The following is an 18,723-nucleotide window of genomic DNA, read 5'->3' as shown; positions in this document are numbered from 1 at the left end:
ACCCCTTTTATCGAGTTGATCAAATTTGATCCAACTTGATCCGATCTAAGACAGGTATTGGACAAGAATAGATAGAAAATTTTTAATTAATTATGGGATAGATATGGATATTAGCTAATCTGACCTATATCTAATGCTATCTTCAGCTTATTTAGTAATATCCTATAAGATTTGAGAAGAATTTATAATTTAATATTAAAATTTATTTGGATTTAGGATTTACCCATCGGATATCTTCTATTGAAACTTAATTTTACATATATTTATATATAATAAATTTATTAAAAACATATATATCTAAAAATACATAATAAATTTTTATAATAAATAAATAAATATATAAAATCAGTTTTTATAAAGATATATAAATAACAGGATGGTGTGAGGATTTGGACCCCAAATTGTTGGATGGCCTAATTACTACTTTAACCAATAAGACACAATTATCAATATTTAAGTCATGTTAAAATTATAAAATAATTATAATCAAGAAAAGCTAATATAACTTTGTGTATTTTTTGAAATTTAAAATTAAAATCCGTTCTGATTCGGGACGGATTGAAATTTATCCCTATGAATTTAGAATTTGCTCCTCAGATAATCGCTACTCGAATCCGATTATATATATATATATATATAGTATTAATTTTTATAAAAATTTTGATTATGGATTCAACTTGAGTCGATTCAATCCGATCCGACTCAATCCAACCTCTCTTATCGACTCGATCTGATTTGATCCAACCCGATCCGATTGGAGACGGGTATTGGACGAGTTTGGATATGAAAATTTTAATTAATTATATGATAGATATAGATATTGGCTAACTTGATCAATACTCAATGCTATCCCTAGTTTAGCTATTATTATCCCTGATACATCATGATTCGAAATTTTTTGAGCTACCAGATCAAGCCAAATTATGGAACAGGACATAATAAATAGCATTCAACAAATTGATATTTATTTATTAAGAGATTTTTATCTTTTATTTGAACTCATTTCCATAATTCTTTTAGTTTTCCTGATAAGTGTAATTACTATAGCATGTCGATATAAGAGTTGAAAAAAATTTAAAATTTAAAATTAAAATTTATTTGGGTTTGAGATTTATCCATCGGATACTTTCTCCCGAAACTTAATTTTATATATTTATATATATAAATTATTAAAAATATATATCTAAATATATAAAATAATTTTTTTTAATTTATAATAAATTTTTATAAAAAAATTATAAATAATTAATTTTTATAAAAAAATTATAAATATTTAATTTTTATAAAAAAATATAAATAATAAAATGATACGAGAACTTGAACTCAATATTGTTGGAAGGCCTAATTAATATCTTAACGATACAATAAGACATAATTTTCTGTACTTTAAGTCAAATACTAATATATCTATTTAAACTCTCCCTCACAAACCCTAACCATCGTGTAACCTTTCCCAATTGGGCTGGTCAAGCCATATTGAGACCCTGAGGACGGAAGAAACCGAGGAAAAATTTGGGGAATCCATAGGAAAAATCAACGAGAACGAAGGAAAGACGAAATCGAAAGGTAAGATCTTTTTCTTTCCTTGTCCCCTCGTTTTCTTTCCATTTCATCCTTTTATCTGTAGAGAGCTTAAGGAGTTCCCTGACCTCTGCAAAAGATGGCCATGATTGCGGATGCCTTCGTCTCCAAATTGTGTGAGATTCTATTAACCTCTGCAATAGAAGAGGCTACCAAGATCTTGGGTGTGCCCGGCGAAATCAAGAAGCTCCATAGGAGGCTGAAGAGGATACAGGTTGGTCTGATTGATGCTGAAAATAGACGCTTCGACAATGATGCCATCAACCTTTGGCTGAAGGAGCTGCGAGATCTCATGTACGATGCAGAAGATATCATCGACGAATGCGGGATGGAGGGCGAGAAGCTGCTTAGCTCAACCTCATCCTGATCTCATTTTGTTAAGTCGGTATGTTATCGCTTCCCTCGCATCTCTTGCTTGCGCAAAGTTAGATTCCATCATGAGATTGGCAATAGTATTAGAGATCTCAATCGTAGGCTTGATGAACTTGCCAAGGACAAAGCTGATCTCAATCTTACACCCGCTCCTCGTCACGACCGCTATGGAAGTACTAGAATAAGCCGCAAGACATCTCCTGCCGTGGAACCTGATCTGGTGGGAGAGAAAATTGAGGCTGATACGAGGAGTTGGTGCACTTGTTGATAAAGGAATATAAGAAAAAAATCCCAGTCTTTGCTATTGTTGGCATGGGTGGGATAGGCAAAACCACTCTTGCTCAGAAGATTTACCATGATGAAAACCTTCGGGACAACTTCAACCAGATGCCACGGATTTGGTTGTGCGTGTCCCAAGATTTTTCCGAGTCCGGATTACTGAGATCCATCATAGAGCAAGCTGGAGGTAATCCTAGAGAGGCTAAGGAGAAGGAAGTGCTTGAACAAATGCTTATCCAACTCATCGCGAACAAAAAGTTCTTCTTAGTATTGGATGATGTTTGGGATGCACGAGTATGGCATACGGTACTGAGAAAACCCTTGCACAGTGGTTTGGCAGACAGTAGAGTTCTGATAACGACTAGAAATATAGACACTGCTAAACAAATGGGTGCAGTATACAGTCATAGGGTGGAGAAATTGTCTCGAGAAGATGGTTGGTCATTAATTTGCAAGATGGTGTTCGAGGAAGGGGATGAACAAGATATGCATTTCTTAAGTGATACAGGGATGAAAATTGTGGAGAAATGTGATGGTCTTCCACTTGCTCTTAGGACCGTCGGAGGGGTTCTTCAAACCAAGGCGAAGAGGCAATCGGAATGGGTAAAGGTCCTTTGTAGCTCAGCATGGTCTCTTACGAAGCATCCAAATGAGGAGATGGCCCCGTTGTACCTAAGCTATCTGGATTTACCGCCTCCTCTCAAGCAGTGCTTCACTTACTTTTCATTATTTCCTGAGGACTCCCTAGTTCCTATACATTATTTTGTCGATGGTTGTATTGCCGAGGGCTTTGTAACTTCCGAAGGCAATACGCCCATGGAAGACGTGGTGGAAGGGTATTGGAAGCAGTTGGTGCAAAGGAACCTTGTACAGCCAGATCCTACAGCGTATGATGAATCAGCTTGTAGGATGCATGACCTGTTGCGATCTCTAGCACAGCATATAGCACAGGATGAGTGCTTCGTCGGAGATGCACAAGCCCTTGAAAGAAAGATCGAGGCGTCATCATCATCATCGATAAAACTACGCCGTTTATCAATCGTCGATGAAGAATTAGAAACCATACCTGACTCGATAATGGAACAGACATCCTTGAGGACCTTGTTATTCTTCCGCACCCCACTTATTGATGATCTTCCAGAGGATCTCTTCGGAAAGCTGAGGAGTTTGAGGGTTCTAGACTTAAGTGAAACAACCATTAACAATCTACCGACTTCCTTGGGAGATCTCGTGTAATAACCCAGATAAATAAAAAAAAAAAAAAAAAAAAGGGGCGGAAGGAGGACTCCCGAAAGGAGTCTTCTTCTTCGATGAATCCCGATCGGAGAAGAACTCTAGGCCTTTTAGAACTCTAGGATCCCCTATAAATAAGCCTCTCCCTCTCTCAAGACCCTCCACCGGTGATCTTCGAGCCCGATTTCTCTCCTTTTCTCCGAAGAAGTCGCGGCAGCCTCTTCTCGTGTTCGCCGGAAATTGAAGGTCAAAAAAGCCCCCGGAGTTCAGGTAAGGATTCAATCTTTCTTCATCTCTCTCTTCTCTTTCTTCCCATATTTTTAAACTCCTCGCCGGCCGTCAGGATCGTCGGAAAATCCTTGAAAATAGTGAATCCTGTTTTGCTCTGTTTCGGCCGGACCTTTTCCTCTCTTTTCCGGCCACCGGCGCTGCCGGTTGCGGCGTCCCATCTCCGAGACCGGACTCTCATATATCTCTCTTCCTTCCTTGAAAGCCTTGGCCGCCGGCGACCGGCCAATGGTCGGAGTTCATGAAGAAAGGGGACGGATCCTCTGTTTTTCGAAAAAAAAAAAAAAGAGCCGCCGGCCGAACCCCATCGCCGGTCGTTGTTGGATTTCCGGCCAGGCCGCCATCCCGTCGGAGCCGAGCCATCGGGGGGGGACCTCACGGTCCTCCCCTGTTTCAGCCAAGGGAGGCCGCGGGAAGAAAAGAAGAAGGAAGAAGAAGAAGAAGAAGAAGAAGAAGAAGAAGAAGAAGAAGAGAAGAGAAAAGAAAAGAAAAGAAAAGAAAAAGGAAAAAGAAAAATAAAAAGAAAAGAAAAAAGAAAAAGAAAAGAAAAAAAAAGAAAAAGAAAAAGAGAAAGAGAAAAATAAAAATAAAAATAAAATAAAAAGAAGAAGAGAGAAAAATCTTTTCTCTCTCCTCTCTCTACTTTCTCTCTCTACATTTTCTCTCTCTAGATTCTCTCTCTAAACTTTTCTCTCTCTTTACGGATTTTGTCTTTCTAGGATCTTTTCTTCCTCTCTGATTGCATCATGAACCCTAGGATAAAATTGAGATGAAAATAAGATGATCTGAGATTGCTCCGAAATTCGTGCGGTAGATCTGATCCCAGTCTGATTTTATTCGAAATTGTAACACTTGATTCATATTGAGTCACCCTGATAGGACCTCTGATGATCTCGATCATGAGTGCCTCATCGAAAGGATACGAAGATTTCTCTCTCCACTTTCTCTCTCTACTTTCTCTCTCTAGAATTTTCTCTCTCTTCATGAATTTTCTCTCTCTAAAAGTCTTATGGATCAGTGGAGGATCCAGATACTTAGATAAATCCTAATTTTGATTAATCCTAAGAGAGGTCCTCGATCTGTGTTATTAGGATCGATTATCGATAATTTTCTCTATATATGATTTTTATATTTGATCAGGGTTATGAAGAGATGATTGTCTGCATATGATATCGAGTGGAATATTTTGTTAAAGAAATTCATAAATCAAAGAAGAACATCGATTTCTGTGTTTGGATCAGTCACCGGTAAAGGTAAGAATCCCTATACATGATCACTATTATATATATGCTATTTTACTGTTGGTCTTGCATCGTTGGTTTTGCATCGTCGGATTTGAGATCGATGAATTTATTATACCTGAGATACTGTTATTTGATTTTGAGCATGAGTATGTATGTCAATATATATATGTATCAGAGATTGATGGCATGATTATATGGATATGATATATCTGAATTGATCATAATGCAAGTCAGAATTGATTTGATGAAATCAACACATAATGATTTAATGAAAAGAAAGAGATATATGGTATGGACTAGCCTTGTCATGTGGAACAGCCGGCCAGGAGCTTATGCCTGGGATAGCCCGCCAGGAGCTTATGCCTGGGACAGCCCCCACTGGCTTACAGGTGGATCAGCCGGCCAGGAGCTCATGCCTGGGACAGCCCGTCAGGAGCTTATGCCTGGGACAGTCTCTCACGGGCTTTGGTACGTGGGACAGCCGGCCAGGAGCTCATCCTGGGACAGTCTTGAAAGACTTTTTAAGTGGATTCGATCCGGATGATGACTGAGGTATAGAATTGGATAGTCCAGAACCAGAAAGAAAAGGTTAAAAATCATGTGATTATGAAAGGAGAAATGAAAGATAAGACATGAAATAATTGTTGAACAAAAATGTTTTACTTGTTAACATATGATGATGCATCTATTTTGACAAGACAGAAAATTTATGAATGTTTGCATTATTCTGGACATTGAACATGAGATTTTATATTTTATTGCTTATCCTTATTTTCAGACTATATTACTATATCAGTGTGATATGGGAATTCTTACTGGGCTGTAAAGCTCACACCCCTTTATCTTTCTTTTCTTCTCAGAGTTACAAGATGTCCATGGTTGGCTATGGTATGGATTTGTGAGTGAGCGGATGCATAGATAGAGTACCGTTGATACTTGATCAGAGGATTGAAGGAATGTTAATTGTAATTATGCAAGTTTTATGAATTATTGTTGAAATTAAATATTATGGTTGATAAGATTGTAATGATTTAATTTGGCCTTGCATATTCTTTAGGGCTTGCTCTAAGGAGTGTGCGGCCATCACGTATCCGACCCAGGTGTTGGGTTCGGGGCGTGACATCTCGTACACCTTAGAAGTCTTGATTTCTCTAATACTCCAATAAGAGAGATACCGGAGAGTACAGGGAATCTTAGAAATCTCCAATTCCTGATACTCCAGAATTGTAAATATTTACACAGACTCCCTAGCGGTGTCCTCAGGTTAATCAGTCTAAGAAATCTGACTGTCCATGGTACACCACTTGATGGTCTGCCTGTGGGAATAGGGAGACTGCAACAACTAAATAAACTTTTGGGATTTGTGGTGGGTGGTAGCAAGGGCCACAGATCCGGAGTAGGAGGAGATGACAGGGAGCTGGAGCACAAGGGACGTCAACACGGGAAGTTCTGCACCTTGGAAGAGTTGAAATCCCTCCCCAAACTCCGGTATCTTACCATATACAAGTTGGAGAGGATATCAAACAGAGCTGAAGCAAGAGCTGCTGCACTTGAAGCCAAGCCCCTTCTCTTCTTTCTACGAATGTATTGCACGCTACTGAGTAGCTCTTCTGACGTGCAGCAGCCTCGTGCAAATGCTTATGAGGAAGAAGATATCAACAGAATAGGAGAGGTCTTCGAGGAGCTCCGCCCACCGCCATGCCTTGAAGAGCTTGAAATTCATGGCTACTTCGGCCATGAGTTTCCCAGTTGGATGATGACACCCTCCTCGACGACATTGCTTCATAACCTACGATGGCTGGTTCTGAAGAATTGTGCTCTATGCCAGCAACTTCCACCCTTGGGAATGCTACCACAGCTAGATGTCCTCAAAATTAAGGGTGCTTCAGCAGTCACGAGCATCGGGTCTGAATTCTTGTCGCTGGTGGGTGGCGGTGCTGGTGCCAGAGGATGGAATGAAAGAAAAACAGACTCTAGCATCTCCCCCTACTTCCCCAAACTAGAGCAGCTTTTTTTTCGAAACATGCTTAATTGGGAAGAATGGTGGTGGGGGTGGGAGGGGGAGGACAACCAGACAACATCGTTACTACCTTCTCTTAAGAAGTTGATCATACAAGAATGTCCGAAGTTGAGGTCTCTTCCGGAAAGCCTCCTCTATCATGCTACCGCCCTGAAGCTTTTAGACATTCGAGATGCTCATAGCCTGAGAGAAGTACAAAACCTCCCCTCTCTTACAGAATTGATCTTGATTGGCAACTCGAGTTTGGTGAGAGTTTCCAACCTTCCTGCACTTGAACACCTAGATGTTTATGCTTGTGAGGAGTTGATGTATGTGGAGGGTGTGGATGCCGTGGAGCACATACAACTCGATGATCGAGAAGCAGAGTCTCTCCCAAAGTGGTTAGCAGGTGCTGGTGAAGAACAATCGCGCTTCCCTTCTCTCCACAAGTTGACTCTAGTAAACAAAATCTGTCGCCGAGGGCTGCCTGACTGGCCTCTGATCTGATGACACATCAACCATCTCATGTATATTACCCTGGAGGCTGGAGCTGCTGCTTTGATCCATTCGGTCCCATCCGTTGATGTGTTAATATTGCTCAAACAGAGTGCATATTGTATAAGCATGAGGACGAATTTTTTAGCCGTCCCCAATGAGATGTTGTTTCATCATGTGATCTTAATTTTCTTCTCTTCTTTCTCAAAGAGTTTGATATATCGGTGCAACTATTTCTCATTGTCACGCTCCGAATCCAACACCTGAGTCGGATACGTGATGGCCGCACACTCCTTAGAGCAAGCCTTAAAAAATATGTAAGATCAAAAATAATCCATTACAACCTTAACATCCATAATATCTAATTTCAATAATAATTAGATATTTTTTAAAATATACATATTTTTTAAAATATCTAATTTCAATAATAATTAGAATATGAATATTTTTTAGGACTTATTCTAAGAAGTGTGCAGTCATCACGTATCCGATCCGGATGTTGGATTCGGAGCGTGACAGAATGGTATCAGAACTTAAGTCATGATCATTGAAAATTATGATATAAGTGATTAAGATGTGATAGAATAATATCAGAGCTTAGGTTTAAGATCACTAGTGATTATGAAGTGATATTAAAACTTTATGTATGATCAATAAGATGTGACAGAGTGATATCAGAGACTATGATTGAAGTAGTATTAAAACTTTAAGATCACTAGGGACTGTGATATTTCTGGGATTATAATCGATAGAGTATAATATATAATATCAGAGTTTAAGGTTATGATTATTAAGAACGTGATAGAATGATGTTAGAGTTTAAGTTATGATTACAAAGAACATGATAGACATAAAAAAAAAGATTCAATATTTAGATTTTGAATCAATAGATACTATGATGAAATTTATGCATAAGTGACATATGATGTCTATAATAGAATTGATGAGTTATATCTTGGATTTTAATTAGTAGGATTGACCTGAGTATGAGAAGTATTGACCTAGAATAAAGTGGAAGGTCTGGATATATTATGTTGGGTATACTCGATGACTTTGGAATGCGAAACTTATATGAGTGAAGGTCATAATAATTTTTTGATTTCGATGTTAATTTTCTAAGCATTATAAAATTTTTGGACTTATCAGAAGGAAGTTACTTACGGTATGGTTTAAGAAAAAATTACATCATATAAGAGAGAAATATTTTTGAGCATTGAACCTATAAGAGATCATATATGAAAACTCAATTTTAGATGAAAAATATATTTAAAATTTATTATAAGAATAGGAGATACATATCTTGGTGAGATCTTTGGTTATTCAAAATATTATGTTTTGAATCTAATTTCTTGATCTTTTAAGTTACATTGAATTTCAAGTTAAAAATTTACTTTTCTAAGTGTATCAAAGGTATTTTGATATTATTGTTAAATTGAAGAAAAAAATTTATTTTATCAGAGTATGATATACAGGTTATGATGAAATCTTTAATAATTTATATTTTCATCTTTGGATTAGATTTCTTATTTTTCTTGTGATTATTGAAGATAGTGAATTGTAATTCAAATCAAAGTTCAAATTTTTGAGCTGATCTAAGGTATCTTATTATTAAATTTTAAAATATTTATATAAATCTTAACACATAAGGGACAAGAATTTGTATAGATTTATCTATTGATGCTAAGGGTTGTGATGAAGGAAGCTTTACAAGAAATAACCAAATTGATTCTACTTACAAAGATGTTGACTTGAGTTCTTCTAGTTTGTTCGAGTTGTAGTTAATTTTTTTAAAAAAAAAGATTGATTTGAGAATTGTCTAAATGATTGCAAGGTAAATCTAAAGTTAACTCCAATTAATTTCTGACATGTTAGATTCTTGAGGAGTGATGAAGCTCATGCAATGAATTCAAATATGGAAAGTGGATCAAGATTTAATTTTGATGTGCTATGTCCAAGGAGTAGTAAAGATAAAGAAACTTAAAGTTTTGCTCTAAATTTTATATGAAATTTGAAAGTTGGATCTACCTTTGATTGATCTAACATACAAGGATATTTTTATCTTTGATAGGCTTATATAATTTGGTAAGTTAAGATCAGAGTGCGCAGCAAAAGCGTGGTGAATTAAATTGATTAAAAATATTAATTTTTTGATTCAAAAGATATTATGGAATATATTAGTTATAAATAAGGAAAGATTTTATTGATAATGATAGGATGCTACAGATTTTGATTTAATCAGATCATAGCCGGATAATCTTTGTCTGTAGGTTATTTTATTGTAGATAATATCAAGAAGAACTCTAGACATCTCAAGTTTATAGCTTGATAGTTCTGTTATTAGTTCAAACCTAGAATATCTTGATACAGATCTCATATTTTTTCAAATTTAATATTGTTACTCGAACTGACATAGAAGATTGAGATTTTCTTAAGATAAAAGTCTATCTATTAAATTAATTGGAAGGTCAAGAGAAGAAAGAAATCGATGATTGTGAAGAGTGTCTGATGTTCGATCTTTCTTTATTTTTACATCATAGATAGTCTGAGACAATTATGAACTGAGTGGAATGTATTAGATAAATAACTAGGGTATTTTAATAAAAGATCAAAATGTTATGGTTCTTCAAAAAAATTGAGAAATCAATAAGAAAAGATGGGTTTGAGATTTCAAATAATTTTTTTTATAACAAGATTATGAGAAATAAATAATATGTAAGACATTATTGAAAGTGTGAGAATGACATGATGCATGTATATATATATTTTTAGAATACATCTCAAACAACATAACTTAATTTCGAGGACGAAATTATTTGAAGGAGGGGAGAATGTGACACCCAGCCTATTTGGGCCTTGGACCAGGCCTAAAAATCTGAGAAGCCCATAAAAAAAAAAGAGGAAAAAATCAGGAAGAAAACTCTCGATAGGAGTCTTCTTCTCCGACGAGTCCTGTTTGGAACGGGAGTCCTAAGACCGCCGGAGGTCTTAGGGCTCTCTATAAATAAGTCCTCTCCCTCCCTAAGATCCTCCATCGGCCTTCCTCCCTCTCTTTCTCCTCGATTTCTGCCGTTAAAGCTGTGGCCTCCCGTAATCGTGCTCGTCGAAAATTAGAACCGACAACACTGCTGCTGAAGCCCAAGGTAAACACCAACCCTTCTTTCTCTCCTTCTTTCTCATCTTCTCGTGGCCTTGGATGCCGTCGTCAGCCATCGGATTTGCCAAAAAATCCGCAAAAGTAAGAACTCCTATTTTGCTCTGATCGATCGGGCCATCTTCCTCTCTTTCCGACCACCGATGCCATCGTCTGTGGCATCTCACCCTTAGGTTTGGATCCCCACCCCTCTACCTATCATCCTCGAGGGTCTTGGCCATCGGTGACCGGCCAATGATCAGAAAACAAAAAAAAAGCAACGGTCACTGTTTTTTCTATCTCTTCTTGATTTCTCGCCGGTCGAATCTTGCCGTCGGGGCCATCTTTGGCTCCACCGCTGCCTCCACCTGCTGCCGGACATCCGGCTATGCTGCCGCCCTTCGTCGGAGCCGAACCACTTAGCCTTTCCTCGGTCCGTCCTCTGTTCGGTCGGGAAGAGAAAGAAGGAAAAGAAAAGAAGAAGAAAGAAGAAGAAGAAAAGAAAAAAAGAAAAAGAAAAAAGAAAAAAAAAGAAAAAGAGAAAAAAAAATAGAAAATTTTTTTTCTCTCTCTCCTCTCTCTTCCTCTTTTCCTCTCTCTTCTCTCTACTTTCTCTCTCTGATTTCTCTCTCTATTTTCTCTCTAGAATTTTTCTCTCTAGGGTCTTTTTACTCTCTATCTTTCTCTCTCTAACTACATTATGGATCCTAGGGCAAACTTGAGATGAAAATATGATGACCTGAGAGTGCTATGAAATTTGTGCAGTAGATTGGATCCCAGTCTGATCTTTATTTGAAATTTATAACATCGATCATGGTTAATCCATATTAAGTCACCCTGATATGACCTCTGATAATCTCAATCATGAATTGTCTCATCTGAAGGATATGAAGATTCTCTTTTCACTTTCTCTCTCTACTTTCTCTATCTAAAACTTTCTCTCTCTTCATGGATTTTCTCTTTCTAGAAGACTTGTGGACCAATGGAGGGCCCAGATACGTAGATAAATTCTGATTTTGGATAATCCTAGAAGAAGTCCTGGATTTATGTTATTAGGATCGATTATCGATAATTTCTTCATATATGATTTTTATATTTGATCAGTATCATGAAGAGATACGAATGTTTGTATAAGATGTCGAGTGGAATATCTTGTTTTCAAAATTCATAAATCAAAGAAGAATATTAATTTCTATGCTTGGATCAGTCACCGGTAAAGATAAAAATCCTTGTACATGATCATCATTATATATGTTATTTTACCGTTGGTCTTGCATTATTGGTTTTGCATCATTGGATTTGAGATCGATAAATTGCTATTCAAAATACCATCATTTGCTTATATGATTTTTGAGCATGAATATGTTATGTCATTATATATGTATCAGTAATTGATGGCATAATTATATGGATATGATATATTTGTCTTGATCACACTGTAAATTGAAATTGATAAAAGAAGTCAAAGTATTATAAATCCATAAAAATAAAAAGAAAGAGAGATGGTTTGGACTGGTTTTGTCATGTGGAACAGCCCGTCAGGAGCTTATGCCTGGGATAGGCCGTCAGGAGCTTATGCCTGGGACAGCCCCCATTGGCTTATATGTGGATCAATCGATCAGAAGCTCATGCTTGGAACAGCCCGTCAGGAGCTTATGCCCGGGACAGTCTCTCACGGATTTTCGTATGTGGGACAGCCGATCAGAAGCTCATCTTGAGACAGTCTTGAAAGGCTTTTAAGTAGAAATTGATTCGGAGGATAACTGAGGTATAGACTTGGTTAGTCCAGAGCCAGAAAGAAAAATGTTAAAGATTATGTGACAATGAAAAGAGAAATGAAAGATAAGACATGAAACAATCGTTGAACAAAAGTATTTCACCCATTAACATATGATGATGCGTCTCTTTTGACAAGACAGATAATTTATAGATGTTTGCATTATTCTGGATATTGAACATGAAATTTTATATTTTATTACTTATCTTTATTTTTAGATTATATTATTATATTGGTGTGATATGTGAAATTTTTACTGGGCTGTAAAACTCGCACCATTCCATTTCTCTTTTTCTTCTCAGAGTTACAGGATGCTCATGATTGGCTGTGGTATAGATTTGCAGGTGAGCAGATGCATAGATAGAGTGTCATGATATTCAATCAAAGGATAGAAAGAATTTCAATTGTAATTATACAAGTTTTACTAATTATTATTAGAATTAAATATTATGGATGTTTAGGTTGTAATGAATTATTTTTGACCTTGGATTTACTCTAAAGAGTGTGTGGCCATCACGTATCTGATCTGAATGTTGGATTTGAGGTGTGACACTCATCATCTAATCTTCATGCTTGGCCAGAAGATACAAACCCAACATAACACGCAGAGTGTAGCATTTGTTCAACACCTAGTCCGGGATGCGATCCTTCTGTACAGTACAGAAGAATTGCATATGTACACGGCACCCCCACTCATTGCCTTCTTATCCTCACTCCGCTGAACCACTACCCATGGAACTGGGCTCGGTACGATTGAAAGCTGAAGGGGGGGCCGATGCCTCTTGGAATCACATTCCTGCCCCTTGACATAAATGGGAAGAGGTGGTACCATCCAAACCAAGATTGATCACCAAGCTAGATCGTTTTTTATTTTTGTGAGATATCATTCAAGTTTCTTAGGAAATTGTAACGTGAGAGAATGTATGGACATCGAAGATATTCTTTTCCTTGTTATTGGATGGCAACGAAGCAAAAATCACCTGTCTATTCTTCTTGGGTAGCAGGCTTCGCCCTTTTTCTCTTCTATTTCTCAGGATGTAAACAGAATAAGTCGATGTATATATTCCAAATGTAAGAACTCATCTTTATAATTTGCTTTGTGAGAGTTGGTTCCTAACATGATACTTCTTATGAGGATATATACTTGACATCAGGATTAAAAATTAAAGGACACCAAAGGGATGCAATGGATGCAGGCCGTCTTTTGTGGAAATAGAACAAACCGTTGCTTGACGAATATATACACCGTAAGAAAATGGAAGAAATTTATTTAATATGATTATTATATGATATATCCATTATTTGGGTAAACTGAAGGGAGAAAATGCAAGGTTGGTTTCATTTCACCAGTCCTTCCAGGTTATCTTAGGTGAAAGAGCTATACATGATGGAGTAGCCTTTGAACCTATGCAAGATAAAATAAGGATGATTAAATAAAATATATTTTTTAATTGAAATGTTATGTTAAGAAATTTATTAAAAGATCTTTTTCAATTTTGTCAAAAGAAAAGCTTAAATTATGTAAAATTATATGAAGGTGGAATTATAGAGTGGATAAGTGTAAAATAAAGAGATAATAAATTTCATATACATAGTTGAGCTGATGTTTTTAGGATAAATTGATTTTTAATTATGGTATCAGTGCCAGATTTGCGTTGGTTTCTCAACAACTTAACCCCATGCACGTGCACAAAGAATGGAGCATTTTGTGTAGAAAGCGGGGAACCAAAACTGAAGTACCTTTTTTTTTTTTTTTTTAATGAAATAAGAGGCTGAGGAGCCGGCCATCTGTCAATTAATCAAAATAGATATTTACATATAACTGATGAGCCATCAGTTTTACAAAAAAGCAAGGGCTTTCGAAGGAGATAAAGAATCTCTGGAACCCAAGTAATTGGGACTACCAACGCAGAGTTCAACTAGTCTGGAAATGTATCTTAACAGAGACATAATGAAGTCCCCAACAGAGAGGCAATGTCAAAACACTTCTACCACTAGGAAAGCGACTATCCTAAAAGATATATTACAACTGATGCAATAGATAGGAGAGAAGTTTTTCTGTTTAATCCCTGCTGGGTCAAACTTGATATATTATGTTCCAAAACATCACCAAGTCAGTCTTCCACCGCTAGACACTTAGTTGTACTAGAAATCTCAAACTATCCAGCTTATGCAGCAGGCTTTGCAGGTAAGGCAGCCTAGCAGTGAAGTCCAGTATAATCCAGCTCTAAAAGTAATGCATACCTCACTGTCCCACTAAAGAGATGATCTTTATCTCAAAGTGAACGATACTCTGATATTTGTGCTGCCAGAAAACATCTCCAGCAGAACGATGAGCTGAAATGTCAGAAAGCCTATTGCTGTTATCGGAATGACATCTTGTTTCAGGGCCTGGAATAGATTTTCAAAGTCGAGGCCATCCTCAACTGTTTCAATTAGTACTTTAGTTCCTAAGAATCTCAAGACCTTGTTGATCAGAACCATAAAACAACCATTCTCGGGTGGTGGAGATGAATTTTCTGTATAAGGTGTTGGGGAGGTATGCTTCAAAACGAAATATTCATCGATTTCTTTCCTTCCACAGTGTCCAGCATAGAGTTCCAACTATGAAATCCCAATCTTTTGGTGGGATTCGTTTGGGGAGCATGTTGGGGGTTTTCTTGAACTTCCGAAAACCTTTATGCGGGCACCCATTTCTTCTTAACCTGCCAGTTCATCTCCAACATTTGGAAGTCCATCCCTTGGAGCACTTCATCCATGGTTATGCTTTGAATACCTATGCTTAGATTGGAAACCTAACTGCTTTCCAAAGACAACCCAATCCATAATCCTCATGCTTTTTCCTGCTATTACAAAAAAAAAAAAGAAAAGCAGCAAAAAGCATATCTTGTCCCTGTATAAGTATCCAAAATATTATTTGGATATCTGATCCAAAAAATTTAGCAAAAAGATATTATTTAAATTTTTTAACTTATATAAGTATCTAAAATTTTTTTCAATAAATAATCGATGTAGGATTAAATACATGTTTTTATAGATCTTCGCACTCTTTATATTAGTCACTATCGTCTTGGACTTACTTTATCCACTAGGCACACAAAAACCTTAAAGCTCGTTTGAATGAATAGACCTAAAATCCTATAGGATTCATGAGTTAGGCCTATATAACCAATAAATTATTTGATTACATGTTGGATTAGGTCTATATTCATAAATATCTAGAAGTACTTTTAAAGTGGGCTGGTCCAAATCTCATAGGAAAAAAAATATCTTAATAGATTTTTTTTCTCCCTCTAAGATTTGAGCTGGCCCACTCCAAGGTATTTCTAAATATTTATGAATATAGATCTAGTTCAGTATGCAATCTAATAATTTTATTGGTTGTACTGTCCAACCCATGAATCCTATTAGGCTTTGGGCCGATCATCCAAACATGCTCTCAATTTTCATCAATGTTGGAGTCTTCTGGATAGCTTTGGCAGTAGCCCATTTCACCAATATTCAATGTTCCAGTTCCAATAATCAGCAACCATTTCTGCTGCTGCTAGATAAAGATGGGGAAATGAAGAAGAGAGAGGCATATCACCTAGCCTGGTATAATTTCGGAAAAATTATCCAGAACCATGTCCAAGTATGAGGCTCAGATTTGTTCAGACTTCAAAAGGAGCAAGGAATCCACTCATGTTCCTCCAAACTGAAGAAGCATTACTTAGCCGTTTGCCTCTAGCTTTGCTGAAGCCTACTCTTTTGCAATATGCTGCATTGACTTGTTCGGCCCAATATTGATCATGATGTCACAGCACTCACTCATTTGGATTAAACATAAGACTTGGTCTCAAAATGCAGAAAAGCCAACCTTTGAAAGCTAATGCCTTTTATTATCAAGGAAAAATTATTTCTTTTTACAAATTAACTGTTGATTCAGACACATATGTAGCAACACATAACCAACCTCCAAATCCAATCAACTAGTATCACCACAAACATTTGTAACACAAACCACGCAACATGGACAAGATATTGGCACAATCAAGAAATATATATGTCACGACACTAAATCTTCTTTGGGATTGTTGTGCTGATGATCAAATCCAAAGAATCTTCCCTGTCCGATGGTAGCATCACCATCACCAGCCCTTCATCAGGAGGTGACACAACATGGTATGACACATGAACGGGCTTATTCGCTTCACTAAAAGCCATGTCTTTAATGCCAAGCTCGTCCCACCACACCTTGCTGAATGCATCATTGAAGGTCTCATTGGACTGAGCCAGCCCCTCTGTACTGCAAGACTCAACCTTCAACTCGCCTGCATGGTCGTTAATGATGAGAGAAAAGTTAGCCACGGTCTTCCCCTCCATCTTTTGCATCACCTCTTTGAGGCAGTGGGTGGCAAGCTTGGTGTAAGATGGCGAGCCCTGGACTCGAGCTCGAGCCACCTTGAAGAGAATGGTGGTGGTGGTGATGGGTTTGGTTGGGGTGGAATCAAGTGGAGTGGACTTGATACGGCTTAGCCGGCCAGGTCTTTGGAAGTAGCTCAAGTGGAATATTGGGTTCTTGGTTTGTTGGTCATGGGCCAGCATTTGGGTGTGGGTTTGGGCCCATAACTTGAGGAACCGGGTTAAGAACAAAGGATCCGCCAGGAGGACGCTGCAGCTGATTCCAATGGAGTATCCATCGCCTTGGAATTGGGTCACCTGCAACCAAAAAAAAAAAAAGAAAGGAAAAATAATAGCCTGTTAGTTGTAATCCTGTTATACTGATTGATGGTCACTGTTGGACCTTTTCCATGTATAGCTGGTTAAAATAATGTACAATTTTCTTTTCAACAAATATTTCTTGAAAAAAGCAAAATTTTCATTTCAAAGAGTAGTTTATATTGTGAATAATAACGTAGTTGAACGAAGTTGTTGTTTTGTCGTTATAATAATTCGTTTTCAGCACTGTTATGCTACATAAATATCTAATAAAAGGACTGGCTAAGCAAAATAGACCATCGTTTGAGCTATCATAGCAGATAATGGCACTCTTGAATCCTCGCCGGAATTATACCAACGTTCCAAAACCAAACTACAAGTTGGCTGGTCATGTCGCAAAGTCCAGACCATGTCTCCTAGTCACATTAAGTCCTCCTTTTTTTTTTTTTTGGAGCGGTGGTGGGGGGTACAAATAAACAAGATTAAGTCTAGTTCAAATATAGTAGATTGAAACCCAAAAATAGTTCTTTCATCAAAAAAAAAAAAAAAAATCCAAAAATTAGTTGTAGCCTGCTGATTGCATCCCTTTTTCCTACATAGGTTTCATTTTCAAACATGCTGTAGTGTTTTATATACATAATATTGTCCCCATTTTTATGTGTTAAGGTGGTAATAAAAAGTGCAGAGATAAGAAAGAAATTACCATATAAGAGAAAGTTTTTTTCTTTCTTTAAGTGTGCATATAAGAGAAGGTTAAAAAAAAAAAAAAAAAAAAAAAAAAAAAGTTAAAGTCCACCTGAACGTAAAACAATGCCGAGTAGTAAGGATTCTCCTGGTCCACGTCCACCCAATAGGCCAGCTGAGCCTCTCTCCCATCCCTCTCCTCTGACTCCAAGAACTCCGACATGGTCATCTCCGCCGAGGCCTGCACCCACCTAACACCAGCATCATTGAACTTGACCTCCCAGAAGCCATCGCCCTCGGAGTCCCTTCGAAGCCTTCCGGCGAGCACCGGCACATCCGGCATCATCGCATGGAGCGACTCTCTTGTCCTCGTCGCCACGTCCAACACCGACTCCCTGGCTTTCTTATAGTAAAGAACGATACGTAGGTGGCTCCGTAGAATCTCGAGCCCAACAGGAGCAACGACGGAGATCCGACGCGATTGTCCGGGCTTCGTCATCCTCCCAGGCGCCACCGTCTGGATGGAATCTATATGCAGTAGTTTGGATGGAGTCACGGTGGAGTTGGAAGAAGCCATAAGCTAAAGGTTGATGCAAAGGTAGAGTGAAACTGTTAAATTGGAGTGCAACAAGCTAGCTTTGGTACTTTGGTATTTATAAGTTTAGAAAAGCACTGTTAGAATCCGTGGTTGGCCCGGGCTTATAAATGAATCAGGACGATAGGTGGTTGTGATAAATGAATGCAAGGAAATCACAGAAGGATATTTAATGGACGGTTGGATGGTGAACACTACCAGTCGTGGTGTACAGTTGGCATCGTATTATGATGCGTTTGGGATAGTTATGGGGCCTGTATATGTAAGGATTAGAAGGACCGTTGGCCTGGGTGTCCTTCCGGATCTCGAAGAAACCTGTTTCTAATTTGATCATCGGATTGCAGCCAA

The 18,723-nt window shown here is 37.6% G+C and overlaps 2 protein-coding genes across 2 annotated transcripts; one reads left to right on the top strand and one right to left on the bottom strand.

Moving 5' to 3' along the window:
- The first annotated feature begins 1,457 nt into the window (after window positions 1-1,457).
- Window positions 1,458-7,686, top strand: LOC105053943 (putative disease resistance protein RGA3). Its single transcript, XM_073246032.1, is given in 4 exon segments — window positions 1,458-1,566; window positions 1,628-2,201; window positions 2,204-3,457; window positions 6,119-7,686. Coding segments are annotated over 3 exon segments (3,180 nt in total). The 5' UTR covers window positions 1,458-1,566; window positions 1,628-1,660; the 3' UTR covers window positions 7,504-7,686.
- An 8,566-nt stretch (window positions 7,687-16,252) lies between these two features.
- Window positions 16,253-18,409, bottom strand: LOC105053944 (hydroxycinnamoyltransferase 1). Its single transcript, XM_010935289.2, has 2 exons — window positions 17,893-18,409; window positions 16,253-17,096 (listed from the first exon to the last, which is right to left on the bottom strand). Exons 1-2 carry the CDS (start codon window positions 18,355-18,357, stop codon window positions 16,452-16,454), a joined length of 1,110 nt encoding a protein of 369 aa, XP_010933591.1. The 5' UTR covers window positions 18,358-18,409; the 3' UTR covers window positions 16,253-16,451.
- Window positions 18,410-18,723: the final 314 nt, after the last annotated feature.

The sequence above is a fragment of the Elaeis guineensis genome, chromosome 11 (assembly GCF_000442705.2).
Source record: "Elaeis guineensis isolate ETL-2024a chromosome 11, EG11, whole genome shotgun sequence".
Classification (NCBI taxonomy): Eukaryota; Viridiplantae; Streptophyta; class Magnoliopsida; order Arecales; family Arecaceae; genus Elaeis; species Elaeis guineensis.
Note: the sequence above shows the minus strand (reverse complement) of the source record. Positions and strands in the feature narration are given on the sequence as shown.